We start from the raw sequence: 16,429 nt of genomic DNA, 5'->3' as shown, positions 1-16,429 counted from the left end.
AGGTGGCTTTAATAGCACAGATTTGCAGATTGTACCTGCAAAAGTTATTTCAGGTCACTGTTAGAACACTTACACCTATTATATAAATCCCAGTTCCACCATCTGAGACATTATGGAAGTTAAGCACATTGTTTAATTATTTTGCTGGGTCACAGCTATAACCCAGCAGTGTGTGAAGGAAGCCTTTCCCAGCTCGGTACCCCAAGCACAGTGTTTAGATTTCCAAAAGTTACCAGTTTGCATCTTCTGCTGAGTCTATCTCTAGTTAATCCTGTATCTATAGTCCCTCCATAGCTACCTAAACTGCCGGTAACAGCAAGCTACGTACTGCTGAATTCCCATGGATCCAACTCCCAGCACTGATGCTGAAAATTAATTTTTAAATGGCAGGAGCTCCCAGGGGAGCCCACGTGGGAGCTCCTGCTGGTGGGTCAGCCCCGGCTGGGCACAAACCCACAGCGAGCGCTGCAGGGGGATGCAAGACCAGAGCAGAGGTGGCACAGGGAGCACGCAGGGCTCCTGAGTGGGCAGTGCCCAGAGGATTTGCTCAGCAGGATCTGACCTTTCACAGAAGCCAGGCGAGTTCACCCCGCCTGCATCCTTGGGATGCTGCTGCACTGAGCCCCACTTTGGTCTGGGGACTGCAGATGAGCCCACGCACCGACTCACGGGGGTGAGATGTGAGATATGGTAATAAAGAGGAAAACAAAAGAACGGGCAGAAAAACAGATTTAGGGAGGGACATCACTACCATGTGGAAGGAAAGCCTCATGGAGCAGCAGATGTCTCAAAGCATTGCCGAGTGGGTAACAGCCCCACAAGTGTTCCCAGCCAAGAATCTTGAAAATAGGATGCCGTGGGATAAGCAGGAATGCCCTTCTGGGGATTAGCTAGCTGATGCAGAGCTAGTAAACCCTGCTTTTTCTGCACCGAGCCTGAGTCTTGCCTAATAAATTGCCTCCCTCCCTCACCACCCAGCTGCTGGTGCCTTGGCATTGCCTCCAGCAGCCAGGCAGTGTGGGGCAGGTCCTCGTCCTCCATCCTACTTTGCTTACAGTGAGGATGTTCATCTGGGATGCTTGACTTGGTTTTAAAGGAGATGCCCTCAGCAGCACCCCATGGGACAAAGCCAGAGTGCAATCGTCTCTTTGGACCGCAGCCCTTCTGTTCCTGAACTCACCCGGGAGATTTAACAAAAGTGCCAAGCACTCAGCAGCTCCTGCTGAAATCAAGGGGATGTGTTCAATCCTGCAAATAACGTTGGCATCATAAGGAATGTCCCAGCGCTCCCCACTTCACCCGCCAGCCAAGCTCTGGATGCATGGGTGCCACATCGGTGTTGGACATGAATGGTTATTTCATCAGGATAATGCTGGAATATTCATAAGTGGCATTTTCTATATTAAATATAATGCATTAACAGGAGAAGATTGAAATGAAGTAGAAAAGACAAAATAAAATGAAATTATAAAGTTGAATTGCATTTAAATGCCATGAAGCATTTGGAGAGTATCAAAATGCAATGACAGCGAGAATACAGTTCACATAAAAACTCAGTTAAAAATTCCATCCTAACTGATATAGTTTCATAATCTGTTTTCAGTTGCAATATAAATGCAGATGCAGTTATGCTATATAACATTTCCTACGATCTTATAGGATACATCTCTCAGCCTAAACACGAGCACAGTGCACTACCACAAACACTACAAGGTTTATAATGCTCCTCTTCCCCAATGCAGTTTTTTTCCAATTTCCAAATGTGCAAGCCGTCAAGCTTTTAATCATAAAGAGTTTGCTTTTAAAAGAATATTTTAATTTTGGTCTTCTTAAGTTGTAATGGAGACTGATTAGCTGTTTTAGAAGTTTCATTTAATGCTGTTATTTTTTTGCTAATGCTACCGAATCAGAAGCAGCACAAAAGCCCCAGGCGTTATCCGATCAGACTGCCACTTTTCAGTTACTGGAATTATTCCCAACAACGGAGATGTTGGAATTTACTGGAAAATCCTAAGAAAATAAACTTTGGGGATAGTGACCCGGGGCAATTCACGGCTACAGCAATTTCTTCCCTTTCCCAGCAAAGGAATACCACTCTCCTTACAGATTTAACACTTGGTTGATATGTTTCTCCCCTCTGACAGCAAGATGGATTTGAGTTCTCGGGGGTGTGCGCACCATGCAAGATGTATGAGTAATATACTGCAAATATCTATATGCTGTGACAAGCCAAACCTTTTCTTCCATAGGCGTGTCTCATGTATCAGAGAAAATTCCTTGCAAAAAACCTCCCTGAATATTTTGGACACATCTTCAACCCCCCCCTGCCATGCAAGGTTACAGGTGGCAATTAATTGGCAGCACTTCACATTGTGCTTCCCTCGTCTGTTACTCATCACTGCGTATTTGACTGTTGTCTCCCTGCTTTCATCAGCTAAATAACTCAGACCATTGGGTCACCCACCACCAAGTGCAGGAAGGACCCATGGAGAGGAGCAACCTACAGCTGCTCCCCATCCCACCTACTCATGGGCCATACAGCTGGACCCCTCCTTGCTTCCCATGGCATTCTGCTGCTGGGCTCTGGGTTATCCCTTCTCTTTCTCAGTTGGGAAATACTGAGAAGGGCTGAGAGGTCTGAAAATCAAGACTTTTCCAACCTGGCCCAAGTTCCTCTGGTGGGAGTGGCTTGGGCAGCACAGCACCCCAGTCATGATCGGCTTAGACAGCCCCAATGCCTATGTCTGCTCTGCCTCCACAGTGGCTAAAAACATGGACTAGATCTTTATTTTTATTAGATATATAAGTTCCTGTCCTACCACCTGCAGGGAGTAATTACAGTCCTGTGGACAGACTATCAAGTCCTATAGAGAAATATCACCAGAGCTTTGGGAGATGGGATTATGCAGTTGCCAGCACAGCTGCAAGATGCTTGGGTAAGGATCCACCTAAACCTGGGTTAGGTACGGGCTTATGGTTCCAAGACTTACGTGAGGGCAGCAACCATGCCAGGATGGAGAGCCCGAGCACTTTCAGCCATACAAGGCATTGGCTTTAGCACAAGAATTTCACCATTTATGTAGATTCAACCAGATAGAAAGACCAAGAGCAGAAGCATATTAATTAGTTGTAATTAAGATGGAACATACCTCTTCATGACAATATTCTGTAGATTCAGCACAGCCCTTTCTGAAGAACCACCAGGATCTCTTTAAAATCCAATATAACTGAGTTAATTAAAACCAGTAGTTTCAAGCCCCAGGCTTGCTCTCAACTCCTCCCACGCAATTTTTTTTTTGCAATTTTCAAGTATCATTTTCCTGCTTCTCCTCTGCTCCTTTGGCATGTGCAGGAACAGCTCAGGCAATCTATAAAGGTGATGAATTCACTATAGGTAGGATAAGCATCAGGTTGTACCAAACAGCACAGCAAGGAAACTGAAAAGCAAAGAAAAATAAATGCTTTTTCTAATTTTTACACAACATGGGTTTTGTTATTTGCTTGTAGCACCAGAAGGAGACAATTTTGGGTGGGTGCTGCTGCATCCCGGTGTCACATTGGACCACCTGCATCCCAAATGTGCAGAGGGAAGCTAGCATGGCACGGCAGCGCATGGGGAGCGCAAGATCTGCCAGTGCTCCAAAACAACCGATGTCCAAGCCCAGAGCACCTTCTTGGAGCTGGAGGAACCAAGGGCAGGTCTGCTCGAGGTAGACACTGAAATTCAGGATCCCACCCACTGCAAACCAAACAGCCCCAAATGCTGCAGCCCAAAGCTTCTCCTAAGAGTATTTCACACCAAAATCCATTTTCCTGCACACAAAAAGCCACAGAAGTGCAGACCAGGCGCCCACAAACTAGAAATTCAGCAGGACCCAGCCACAGCCACCTCTATCTACAGCCATGAACAGGATTTCTGGTGCTGCACCTGCAGAAGCGGGGTCAGCTCCTGGTGCAGACAGCTGCAGTGCCAAGGGGGAGAGTCAAAACAGCAACAATCCCAAGCTTTTGGAATAATCCTGGTGCAGCAGCAGGTTGCTGCCTCTTCACAACATGTTTTTTAACCTTATTTTTTAAAAGGCAGGTAGGGCAGTTCTAGGAGGGGCTGAGAAAGATGCAGTTTGCAGGAACATTGCTCCATAATAAAATAAACCACCATTGTGCATGGCTCCAGGAATGTGACGTGTGTTCTCATCGTTTTGGGATGACAGAGTGCATTTATTACAGTACCACAGACTATTATGTGCTTCATCAGAGGATAGAAAAGGAGAATAACAGTCAGGGTCACAGTGGGGAGGCTCAGTGCTGGCTGCATGGGGCCACGGGCAGCTGCCCAAGGGCTGAACATGGAGGGTGGTCCCTTCCCTTCCAGGGCAAGTACGGAGCAACATCCCACACCCTCACCTCCTTTGAAAACCTCCTCATGACGACAGACCTGGGAATTTTACTATTTTACTGGATGAAGTGGAGGCTGTTATGTTTGCACTGGTCAGCAAGGATAAAACAAAGGGAGGACTTAAAAGGTTTGAAGATGTTCTGGAAACTATTTACCACGAAATCTCTCCCTAAAAGGGCTGCTGCACCCTCCTTAGCATGGAACTTCTGCCAATTTACTCTGTAATTAATGTTGCTAACAGACAAAGAGAGAGAAGGTCCCCTGGCATGCCCATGCAGATGCCCCCAAGTGTTTTGGGGCACCAGGCAGAGCCACCAGTAGAGAAAACTTGACTATCTTGTACAACATGGGCAGGCTAAGGAGTGTCCCACTTTGCTGTCTCATCACTCAAGCAAAGAGATTCAGGAAGCCTCCATGTCCCCATATGGCAGACATTTCTGGAGAAGACAACAGACAGGACCACCCAACCCAACGGCTCCTCTCTGACCAGCACCAGGCAACACACCACATGGCAGATATGGCCAGGGCTCAGTCTGCCCTCCAAAATGCTTATTATTTTTAAATCTAGACATTCATTGGTGTTTATTCTAATTTTTAATGCTTGACTTTGCTGTCTCCCTGCTTTCCCATCCCTCCTGCCCACCACAAGCTGAGGATGCTCAAGGGAGGGCAACATCTCACTTTTATAACCCTTTCTCCTCCAAACATGGGGCAGATCACATAGGGTACTCTCATCTGCAGACAAAGATACTTATTAGGGAATAAGAGTGGCAACGGACAGATAGATGGGCAGCTAAACACACCCAGGCAGCCTCTGAAGAAATGCAGGCAGGGACTGGACCATGGCGGGAAGGCAGCGAGGTGCAGGGCAGGTAGGACCATGAGGCTGCAGATGGAGGGGGCATTGCAGAGTGCTCCGATGGCGAAGGCAAGAGGCTTGCACTCAGTAAGGAGGTGGTTTAGGAGAAAGAAAACACTTGGCTTTGACTGTTTTGCATAAGGATAAGGACCTCATGGAGGTCAGAGCTGCCTCTTATCTTCATCTCCAACACTGTTCCACTCACCATTTGGGTACCAAGCCACACGGCAAAGCATTCAGACCACAAACAGCAGCGACCCAAGAAAAAGGAATTAATGTGGAGATGTTCTAGAGGGATAAACAGCAGGATTAGCAAACTCCTGGGGATAAAGAGTAGTAAGAAGGAAGAGAAAGAAGCCTGCATGGCTGGATGGTGAGAGCATCGAGGAAGAGACAGGGTGACAGAGAGAGAGGGATGCACATCTCCCAAAGGAAATGCTAGACCTGATATTCTGTGCCCTAAGGATATGTTTGCAAGCATGTGAGCACCCAGGGAGCTTAGAATCGTGTTTATCTAATACAGGGCTAAAACTTAAGCTATCAGGTCTAAGTAGCTGGTGAAGGTGTGGACCCAGATCTGGATATGACCTCGGCAGCTTGAAATTCATCTCGTTTGTTACAGGGAAGTTTCAAACAAACAGATGCCCCCATGCTGTGCTTACCACATGGAGAAATGGATCTGAGCAGCAAACACCAGCCAAATGGTGGGAGAAACTCAGGAGAAGCTGCTCTGCTTCAAAGCTGGTAAAGGCCAGCACCCTGCTATAGTCCCAGGGCATCTCCCAGAACTGGAGATCTCTCCTTTTCCCATCAAATTATCCTAATTAAATGGTTGCCTGCTGCAAGCCATGTCAACAAGACACATTGCCAAGTAAGGGCAATTATTTAGGTGGCACATTATTTCTAGACTGTTTAAAACCCTGCTCACCATCTACCGCAGTTATTATTCGTCATTTTAACACTCAGCAGGATGGTTTGGGATTTGAGAAACATCAGGTCAGAAAAGCTGTGACCTTTTAGATGAACAACAACACACAACCTCAATTTTTTGTGTTAGCAGAACTCAGCCATCAGACTAAGCATATTCCACATACAAAACATCTTAAGGGAAAAAAATCTAAGCATATAAGACAACCCTTCCTCACTGCAAAGGCTTGCAAGAAAACATTATGCTAGAGATGTAGCTCTGCACTGCCTTCAGAGATTTGGATGTCTGGGTGATTTCAGTAATTAATTACCCAGGGAGCAGGATTTCATCTGCTTTTGGGCAGCTCTACACCAAAATTCAGGGTATAAGGATCCCTGTTCTGCTCAGTGCTGGTCGGCAGCAGGGTAGAGGCTCCGCAGCTTCAGAGCACAGGGCAAGGAGCTTATAAATCTGTATGAGCCCTTGAGGAAAGCGGAGGTTGAAAGAGAAATACAGAAAGGAATTGATTTTTCTGAGTCATCTGAGAAGAGCTGACAATCAAAAGCAGGACTGACACAAGACCCATCCAAGCCCTCCTGTTGTACCTCTGCCTTTGCAGTGCCCATCACCCAGCTTCAGCAGTCTTCCCCATCACCAGAATTTACAAATAACTGATATTATTGGTGGTGCTGGATGCTCACCACAGCTGCTATTTTCAGCTCTGCTCGGGAGCAGTACCCAGGTCTCTCTGCACAGTGGGGATCTGCTGGGGTTTTTTTGCACTGATGCTCCAGCCTCCCACCCCTGGGAAGAATCTGAGGATGCTCAAGCAACAGCATCTTGCAAAGTTACGTCCCACCACAAAGCTACAGCCTTTGTCAGCTCTTTCCCACTGTACTGGCTGGTATTAGGGTGATGAAGAATTGCTTAGAAATAACAGTAATTCTGCAGCAGACATGGACAGACAACTCCTACCCTGATCCTGCAGCCTCTGAAAAGATGATGCTCCTTAAATCAGTGACATTCTGAGTTCACATAGTGCTGCTTTGTTTGCAGGGGTTTTCTCTGGGAGTTACCCTCCCTTGGGAAAAGTGTCTGAATGTACTTGACTTTAAAAAACAAAAACCCAAACCCACACACTTAAAAAGCCAGGAGCCTCTTCCTGAGCTGTGTAATAAATAACTAGTGAGAAAGGGAGCACAGGATGGGCAGACAGCAGTGACAAGGACCCCACACACTCCTTGATGTCCCTTGCAACCTTCTTCCTTTTCCCCAGGCTCTGTTTCTCCCCAAACCCCAGACCCAGAATAGGTCAAGGCTCAGCTTCAGGATCATGAGATCACCTTTTTGCCATCCTCCCTGCACAAAGCAACAGTGCCCAAATCAGAGCTGCGCTGGGCAGAAACCCACGAGTAAATGCAAAGCACATTTAAACCTCAGCACAGGTGCAACAGTGGGTCCATGGGGGACACTCATCCACAAAAACATCCAGCTCAAGAAAATAGATTTTATCTTATCTTACAATATCAAATGGTAACTTTAACCAAAAACTGGCTGCAGACTGCATCACATCTACTGGCACAGACCATGTGATACTTTGCTTTTTCCCAGGACCTCATGGATCTGCGAGTTGATGAAGCCTCCACCATGTTCCTCCACTGCTCAAAAGCTCCAGCCCGGATAGCAACCTGCATTAAACATCTGCAACTCCCTTCAGAATCCATTAGCATCAGGACTGCATGTTACAGAGACTTTCACCCATTTTCCTCGCCTCCCTCCCTCCCACACCGCCTGCCTGCTGTCAGCACAGCCACTGCTCCCACTTAGAGCTGCTCTGCCAACAAAGCCACTACAAGCTTCTCCCAGCTCCAACCTCCCTTTCTTGAGGGCAAGGGAGAGCCTGGGGGCAGCATGGCCGCAGTGGCCGTGGGATGCTTGGTCCCTCCCCAGCCCCCTGTCCTGAGAGAGAACAACATATCCAGGGCTACCCCACCAGTTAGGTTTCACTGCAAGAGACTGCCATGCTGAATTACATTTAAGAGGAAAACCACAGTTCCTTTAATAGCTGAATTTTTGCCTGAGTATAAAACCGTTTTCAGTACCATAAAATATTTTTAAGGGTTTGGCAGCTGCTGGGGAATGCGACCTTTTGTGGAGGAGCCTATAGCCTGTGGCTCACTAATTCCTTGTTAGAAAGTGCCACTTCAGGGCAGCTTCAGCCCTCCTTGGGCAGACAGAGAGGAGCTGATGACAGCAGCAGGAGATGAAAACTGAGTCAGTCCCAAAGATTCCCCAAGGAGGGGATGGATTTTCCTTACTCAAGGACAGGTATTTGTTTTCCTGCATTTTCTTTCATTCCTCCTTTCCCTCCTCCTCCATCCCAGCCAGAACTCTGCAAGAAGGTGTTCATGGACCAACAGATGGGATCACAAGGGATGCCCAGGCTGGGGGGGCCTGGAGGGCTCTGGGTATCCCCTGCCCCAAGCAGGGCAGCAGTAGGACACACCAGGCTGCCCTGGGCTGCACCCAGCCACCCACAATTATTATTGCATTATAATACAGTATGTAAGTACCAAAAAGCAAAATAATTTTATATGTTATTTGGATCTTGACCTCAAATGAAAGAATATGAAAGTATCTCAAAGAACCATCCCTCTTTCCCTACAATTAAATAAGTGTAATTCAGACAGAGCTGAGTTTTTAAGAAGTGGGTGGGCATAGAAGCAAGGACAAAGACAAGCAGAGTGGCTGTGGACAAGCCAGGTACTTCTTCCACATGCTTCCACTGCAGAGATGAACAGCAGCTCATGATTTATAAAAGCAGCAAAACGAGAAACACAGATTTTAGTCATTTAAGTAAAGCAGCAAGCAAATGCATGTCTCACCACAATACATTGCTGGAATGGAATAAAATACATATAAGTACATGTATATTAGCTGTGACAGCACTGACCTCGGCAATTTGGCACTGCCTACCTTGTGCGAGTAATGCTGATCCACGATTCTGGCCAGCCCAAAGTCGCCAATCTTCAGCACCAAGTCCTCCGTGCTGATGAAAATATTGGCTGGCTTGAGGTCACGGTGAAGGACGTTGGCCGAGTGGATGTACTTCAGCCCCCGCAGCAGCTGGTACATGAAGAGCTTGGCATGCTCCTCGGCAAGCTTCCCCTGCTCCAGCAGCCGCGCCAGGTCTGTCTCCATGTACTCCTGGATGATGTACACCATATTAAACTTGAAAAAATCCCCACGCAGGTTGGTGCCCTTTGGCCCCAACACCTCGTACACCTTCACGATGTTATCGTGGTCCAGGCGGCGGATGATTTTGATCTCCCGGAAAGCGTGCTTCATGCTCCGTGTGTCGCCAATGGTGATCTTCTTCACTGCCACTTTGCGGCAGCTCTTGCTGTCAAGGGCGGACAGCACCAGCCCGTTGGCTCCAAAGCCCAGGGGGCGAAAATTAATGAAACGATAGCCCAGGTCGTACCCGTACATGCTGGCAATACAGTCGCACTTCTCTGCCATCACGGGGTCTGTCCTCTTTCGGCTTTTTCTCCTTTGTCACTTGAAAAGCTGGGATAGTTGAAGGGCTTCCAGATTACAAATGTGGTTTGAAATCAAGCACCTCATTATTACTTACAGATGCATGGGGGGGCTTGCTCTGAGCCCATTGCTTCAAGATGACACGCAGACACAGTGAAAATAGATGCAAGCACACACATACACACAAATAAAACATTTTAAACTGGGTGAGAAATCTAGGGGTAGAAAAGACTTTCCAAGCAGCATGGATAAACACAGCCCAGAGATCTCTAGCAAAACAGAAAGGTTATTTTTCTTGAGATGAAAAAATCAGCACTGCTACATTTTTCAGCCACTTGTTTTCCTTCTCCAATGTCCCTGAGACAGTGCTGAAGCACAGGGCTGGTGTCCCCCACATCCCCGGCATCTCAGTGCCAGGGCAGCTGGCCAGCCCTGCCATGAGGCAGAGCCCAGAGCAGCCCCATGGCCCCTCCACTGCCCCAAACCCTCCCTGCCCACAAGTTTTGAGAGCGTTTTCCTCACCAGTGAAGCACATCCAGGCACTGACCAGGCTCCCCAACAGTCAGCAAAGCTTTGCCCTTCTCGTCGCTGCCTTTTCAGTAGGGGCAGACCCCATCTTCCCCATCAACAGATAGAAATCTAGATGGCAGCAAATGTTTTGCAGACCAAAACTCACTTTATTGGCTGCATTCAGCACAGCAAGTTTCCACGTCTGCAGTTCCAACACCTTCCCCTTGTACGTCTTTTGCTGACAAAGCCAAGCACCATCTGATCTTTACAGCTTGCCGGAGGAGTTCCCTGCGCTGGGCAGTCCATTCATCCCTCAGCAGGTCTCAGCCCCACTCCTGGAAGAAAAGAGGAGATGGATTCATTTGATACCAGCACTGCCTATGCCTTGCCTATGTAATGGCTTGCTGAAGGTTAACCACGAGCAAAACTGTGACCTTTCGAAGACTCATTAGTTACCCCCTCCAAAAGCATGCATCATTACTAGCGTTTTTCAGATGGTTCATTTTTCCTTTAAAATTTGTAAACTTTTCCCTTCCCCTTTGATGTTTTTTGTTGGGTTTTTTTTCTTTTTCTTTTTTCAATTTTAATCTGGCTGAAAATGTTATGGAGTGATTTGCAAAGGTTGAACGGCATGCTGTGTCTCCGACTGCATTTAAACTGCATTGCAAGGAAAGCACGGTAGCAGCCTGCAAGCCTATAAACCCTCCCTGCCGAGCAGCTGAGAGCAGGGAGGGGCCACAGACTTTTTCAGTTTACAACAAGCAAAATTGCTCAAGCAAACAAGTCTGTGCCACCCTTGCTGGTTTTGCAAAGAGCCTTTAAAAACTGACTGCGAGGGTGGGACACCCCCCAAATTTGGGGTCCCACAGCAAACCCTGGCAGAGGCCTGGGAATGCCGCTGGCTCTGTGCTTGTGGTTGCAGGGAGCTGCCAAGCCCTTCCCTCATGCAGCAAACCACACCATTTTAGTGCATTTATAAAGAGATGTTCCAGCGTTGTTCAGCCTGGGGTGCACAAGCAGCTAATGACACAGCTTGTTTCTCCTCTGGTGTGCTGGGGGAGGAAGGAGGAGAGCATCCTCATTAAGACAGAGGAAGATGTGTCATTAGCTGCAGGGATTTGCCATCCATCAGCAGTGCCTGCAACCGCAGCTCAGGCACCCTGCTCTGCCAAGAGCCGCTCGGCTCGAGCGGCTGGCTCCCTGCTTCCCCATCAGCTTTGCCGGTGATGAACACAGGGGTGGGATGACCTGGTGGGAAAACAGGAGCTGACTTCATCTCTCACTGTGTCCTTTGTAAGGATGCGCTTGCCAGCCAGCCGCTGCAAAAACACTTCCCCCATCTGTCCAAGTTTAGCAGCTACCCTCTGCAGAGGCGTGAGCCAGCCTGCAGCCTCCCGGCTTTGCTCTTCTCCTCCAGGAGGTCACGGTTTCACAGACCCAACAACTCCTCCGTGCAAACAAGGTACATACACAAGACAGATCTAGGGTCCTATGGTATTCTTTGAAAGTACAGCTGAACAGATAAATATACAGAGATGAATAATACAACATTTAAGTTGTGGATTTTTCACTCCCTATTAATATGAAAAGACTTAATGACAGCCTTGCCATTAAGCTGGAACAAACAAATGTGGACCCAACACAAGGAGGGTGAGCAACAGCAGCAAGTTGTGGCGTCTCAGGAGCCTAACTCCATACTTCAAAGCCTCTCTGTGTTTTGGCTGTGCTAACACATGCTCCCCTGAGCGATGGGAGAATCTCTTATCAAGGTGCACTGGCTTTTAAAGAAAAAAAAAAAGCAGCAGAGACACCTGCTGGCACAATGGCAGACCCCTCAAACAACTGCTGGCAATGGCATAACGGGAAAATACTAATGTCTGCTGGGGATGAGGATGCAGATTTAGCCAGAGGATCCCAATATTTTGGGGATTTTCCTGACAAAATATCATTTTCCAGTACCATGCAGGGGTGACCATGGGCAAGGGATGACCTCTCACAGATGTTCCAGGTGGGAAAAGACAGTTCAAAGCCCTCAAAGCACTTCAAGTTTTCCAGATAACCACTGCAATTTTTCAGTTGCAATTACTTCATTTAGAAACAGAATTGAACAAAAGGCATGAAGCATTAGGAAACAGCTGGGCTTTTCTTTTTTCAAGATGATCAGCTCATCAAAGCTTTCGCCCTACCATGTCTCCCTGCAGATGTTTATGAATCTCAGAGGAGCGAGGACACCCACTCCTGCCTGATCCCGGCCCCAGTCCTGCTCCCAAACACCCCCGCAACAGATTATTTTGCTGCACCTCCTCTTTGCCACAAGACCCATGTGCAGACCGATGCCCCGTGCCACCCACTGAGAGCACCACCGGGTCCTTCTAAAGCTGGGGAGACCTGCAGGGACCAGCCAGCTGCATGACAAGGGCTCTGACCTTGCACAGGGATGTCCCAGATAACCAGCCAGTCCCAGTGCTGCTCAGAGAGGGGGAAGATAAAACAAAATCACTATAGATCTGCTCCAAATGCGTTCTTCATGCCAGAATAACACCTCTGTTATAGCCCTTAATCACCAGAGCTGCTCCATTAACCCGGCAGTGGGTTCACAGCCTGGTCCCTCACTCTGCACTCCCCCAAGCATCAGGCATTGCCGGCAGTATGCTCCTGTTCTCTAGCAGAAGTTACCCAGAGCAACGATAGGGAAAATATTAATGCTGAGCTTTGTTTCAGTTTGCAACCATCAATCATTAAAAGTGGAAGAGAATCGCAACATTTCAGGCCAGCACAGATCAGCTATTTGAAGAGGGAACAAGTTAACAGTTAAAGCAAAGATGTATGGACCATATGACAGCAGGGAGAGATATAGGCAGGGCAGGGATACCCTCCGAAGAGCATCTGCCAGCAGTTACCAAGCAGTTTGGCAAACACTGCTTGCTCCTGTAGTTGGAAGCAAAAATAATTACAGCCTCTCTTCAATCCAATGATTATCTAATGCTGGCTTTTGCACGCAAGGATTGAACAGAGAAAGCTGTTCTTGCTATTAGGAAGCAGAGCAATGCACAGCCAGAGATGCCCTGGTCTACAGGCAAAGGAGAGGGGGGAAGAAAAAAAAAAAAAAAAAAAGGATGAGAAACAAGGAGTGAAGGAGAAAAAGAAGGTAAATAAAGCCAGAGGCTCTGTAAGGGCAGCAGGAAAGATCAACCTGTGCAGGAAGGTTACCCCTGCATTGCAACCAGCTACATGGTCGTGGAAAGGGAGCACACATTGCTTATACCCCAAGAAGGCAGCAGGGTGTCTGAGGACCACGAAAAGGTTTGAGGAAAGCTTGGAACCTGAGGTGCAACCAGGGGGCTGCAAGAGGTACACCTGGCGGCAGCAAAACCGGAGGTTTTCTGCAGGAGGGGGCCTGGAAATCAGGACCATGGGTGACAATCAGTTAGCTGAGGGGAATGTGCTCGAGCTTGTAGGTCACGAACCCTGGGCGGACAAGGGGTGTGAATAGATAACAATTAACAGGATGAGTCATGCCGAGAGAGGATAGGGGAGTGGGGGACGGATGGCCCAAGGAGAGGTAACACCTTGCTGTTAATTGATGACTGTAAACACTTACTTAAAGTGTCCTTTGTTTGTAGTTAACCACCAATCAGGGATTGCCTAGTATGTAATGCTTAGCTTAAAGAACCAATCTGTTTAAAGCGTGCGGCTTCTGAAAATATATATAAACTCGTGATTGTGTACAATAAAACGACATCTTGCTTGCATCAAGCAACAGCCTGTCTCTTCATCGCAGCACTTTTCCACTTGGGGTGACTAACCTGAGTTTCCTAAGGCTGCACTGAAGACCTCAGCCACTGCACGGGTCTCCTGGATGTCTGAGGAAGAAAACCCCCCAAATGTAGCAAAAATTTCCTCCTGGCAAAGGGAACTCTGTGAAATAGGGCTTGGGCCAACATGCTTCAACAAGATGCCACATTGGGTTTGAGATCCATCTCTATATCTCGCCTCTCAGCCCCATCACCCAGAGTTCACCACACTTCTCAGCTTTTTAGCACTCCACAGGTGTCACTGAGGCCAGGTAGGCCTGGACAGGATGCAGTGCACACTCCCATGCTGAAGGAAAACAAGTTTTGCCTCATCAGCTTAATTATTAATAATTAGTACAGTTCTAGAAGCAGTGAAAAGTGAAAGGGAAAATGCAATACATGAAACTAAAAGGGAAGAAAGAGCCCTGTTTTATCTCATGAGCAAAGCCCTGGCCTTTGTGGTGCTCCTGGCTATGTCTCAGTCCCTGGCTGAGTGATGACCCTACAGCATCTTCTGTAATTAGAGGGGCCAAGGCAGAATCACTCCTGAAAGGATGGCCCCAGAGGATGGCAAGCCATGCTCCTGTCCTCGCTCTTGTGGCTGGGTCCCTCTCACTGAGCCATCCAGGGAAAAGCTGCCAGTGAATACAGGGAGATGCACCACGGCCAAGGGACACAGCATGCTCCCACGGAACTGAATGCCATCTCTGTTCTTATCTCTGCCTCCTCCGGCCGAGCTAACAGCAAACTCAAGAGACCAGGCTGACCAGCCTTCCCTGAGAGGCTACAGGAGTTATTTTTCCAATGTTCTCCATTACCTACATCAGACATAATTTCTAACTGGTTATTTCCTTAGCAGCACTAAAGAAATGAAATAAAACGTGCACACAACCTGGATGCTGCTCCCAAGTTAAATGAGCAGCTGATGCCTGGAAACTGCAGCAGGGAAACAACCCTCTGCTATTTAAATGTGCATTTTCACTGACTACAGTACTACAGCTAACCAAGGGGGAATTTCAGGATGCCAGCTGCACCATCAGCAATCCCAGTTTTTCCTCTCTTCCTGGTTTTCCAAGTCTATTGTAATGAAAAAGTATTATTTCAGTAGCCTAATGAAAATAGCTGCTGAGACCAACAGCGGTCATAAAACCAGCAATGATGCTATTTGGCTGCAGACAGTGGAAAGCATAGTCTATTTTCATGGAATGATGAACCAGAGTCCCAGGGGTTTTTCAGTCTGGTGAGGCCAGGATCTGCCATCCATTTGAAAAGCTGAATTCAATGGGAGCTTCAGGGCAAACTGCAGCAGAATACAGCCGACAAGTCCTGAAGCACAACAGAGGGTTAGGAGCAGAAAGTAAGAAAATTTGTGGTTACACCAAGACAGCGTGCAGGGAAAATAAGTGTGACTCATTGATATTGGTGGAGTTGCGCCAATCTTTTGCTCATGTGCTCAATAGAAGGTTTTGCTGGGGTGCTGCAATACAGTAAGACACAAAGGGACACTAGTTTTTAGATATTTGAGTGCTAACTCTATTCCCATGCCCTTTCCTACTTCTTACCTATCCTAGTTTAAAGCTAGGAAAGCTTTGGGGTACTTACAGAAAGCACATACCAAAATTCTCTCTGTTGGAAAATTCTCCTGTTCTGCAGACAATAAATCCCATTGATTTAATAAATATGTGTGAGGTCAAAGTCATCAGACCTGCAGCACAGACAGAGGGAAGGGTCAGGAACTCCTGCGATGCCCATGCTCCCACCAGCCTGCCCTCCAGTCACCTAGGCACAGAGGGGTGACCAAGGAAGGGATGTGGTTACTTATAGGGAGAATTATACAATCAAATTCCCAAGAAACACTGTGCATGTAAGAATAATGCGGGAAATGTAGAGACATGTTCCCTCTCTGAAACTGTAAAATATGTTCAGTGTTCATAATTTACCTCTTGCTTACTTTTTCACTGACTGCAGCTACAGCAGCTGCTTCTGCACAGATGCAGAGATTTTATAATTGGGACCCCTTGTGCCATAAAATATAAGGACGATGGAATTAAGTTTTCTTTTATTCTTCCTCTCTCTCTCTCCCATATCACTCTGTGCAAGGAAAACATTTATCCTCACATTGCTGCTGGGATCTGCACTGACCTTTCTGCTCCCTTCACTCCTCCGAAGGTTCAGGGGGGGCTCTGGGTACCCTCACACAGGCTCTCTGCTGCTGTCTCCCAGCAAACTCCCAGCATTTCCCAGCGCAAGACCGGACTGTGACGTTCTGATGAGCTTTCCCTTCTCACCAAACCCGCTCCAAGCACTGGTGATGTCTCTAGCTCAGGGGTCCTCAAACTTTTTAAGCAGGGGGCCGGCATGTGGATGAAGTGGCAGGCAGTCATCTGCGGCTGCTTGGTTTCCCCCCAACCCCCGGGGGGGGG

The 16,429-nt window shown here is 47.6% G+C and overlaps 1 protein-coding gene across 11 annotated transcripts in view; it reads right to left on the bottom strand.

Annotated features, from left to right (window-relative positions):
- Window positions 1-16,429, bottom strand: part of MAPK4 (mitogen-activated protein kinase 4) — a 47,164-nt gene that overhangs the window by 14,760 nt on the left and 15,975 nt on the right. For 3 of the 11 annotated variants that reach the window (XR_008819278.1, XM_056323465.1, XM_056323459.1), the window contains exon 2: window positions 9,139-10,547. Coding sequence is in view for 6 of the 11 variants with exons in the window: in XM_056323465.1 (XP_056179440.1) it covers window positions 9,139-9,684 (546 nt within the window). In the remaining 5 variants the exon portion in view is untranslated. Of the gene's footprint in view, window positions 1-1,180; window positions 3,350-9,138; window positions 10,548-16,429 lie in introns of those variants that run through there. The other 8 variants (XM_056323460.1, XM_056323461.1, XM_056323462.1 and 5 more) reach the window with 8 other exon arrangements.

This window comes from Falco biarmicus, chromosome W (assembly GCF_023638135.1).
Source record: "Falco biarmicus isolate bFalBia1 chromosome W, bFalBia1.pri, whole genome shotgun sequence".
NCBI classification, from domain to species: Eukaryota; Metazoa; Chordata; class Aves; order Falconiformes; family Falconidae; genus Falco; species Falco biarmicus.
The sequence above is the reverse complement of the archived record's forward strand: the minus strand, read 5'-3'. Positions and strand labels throughout refer to the sequence as shown.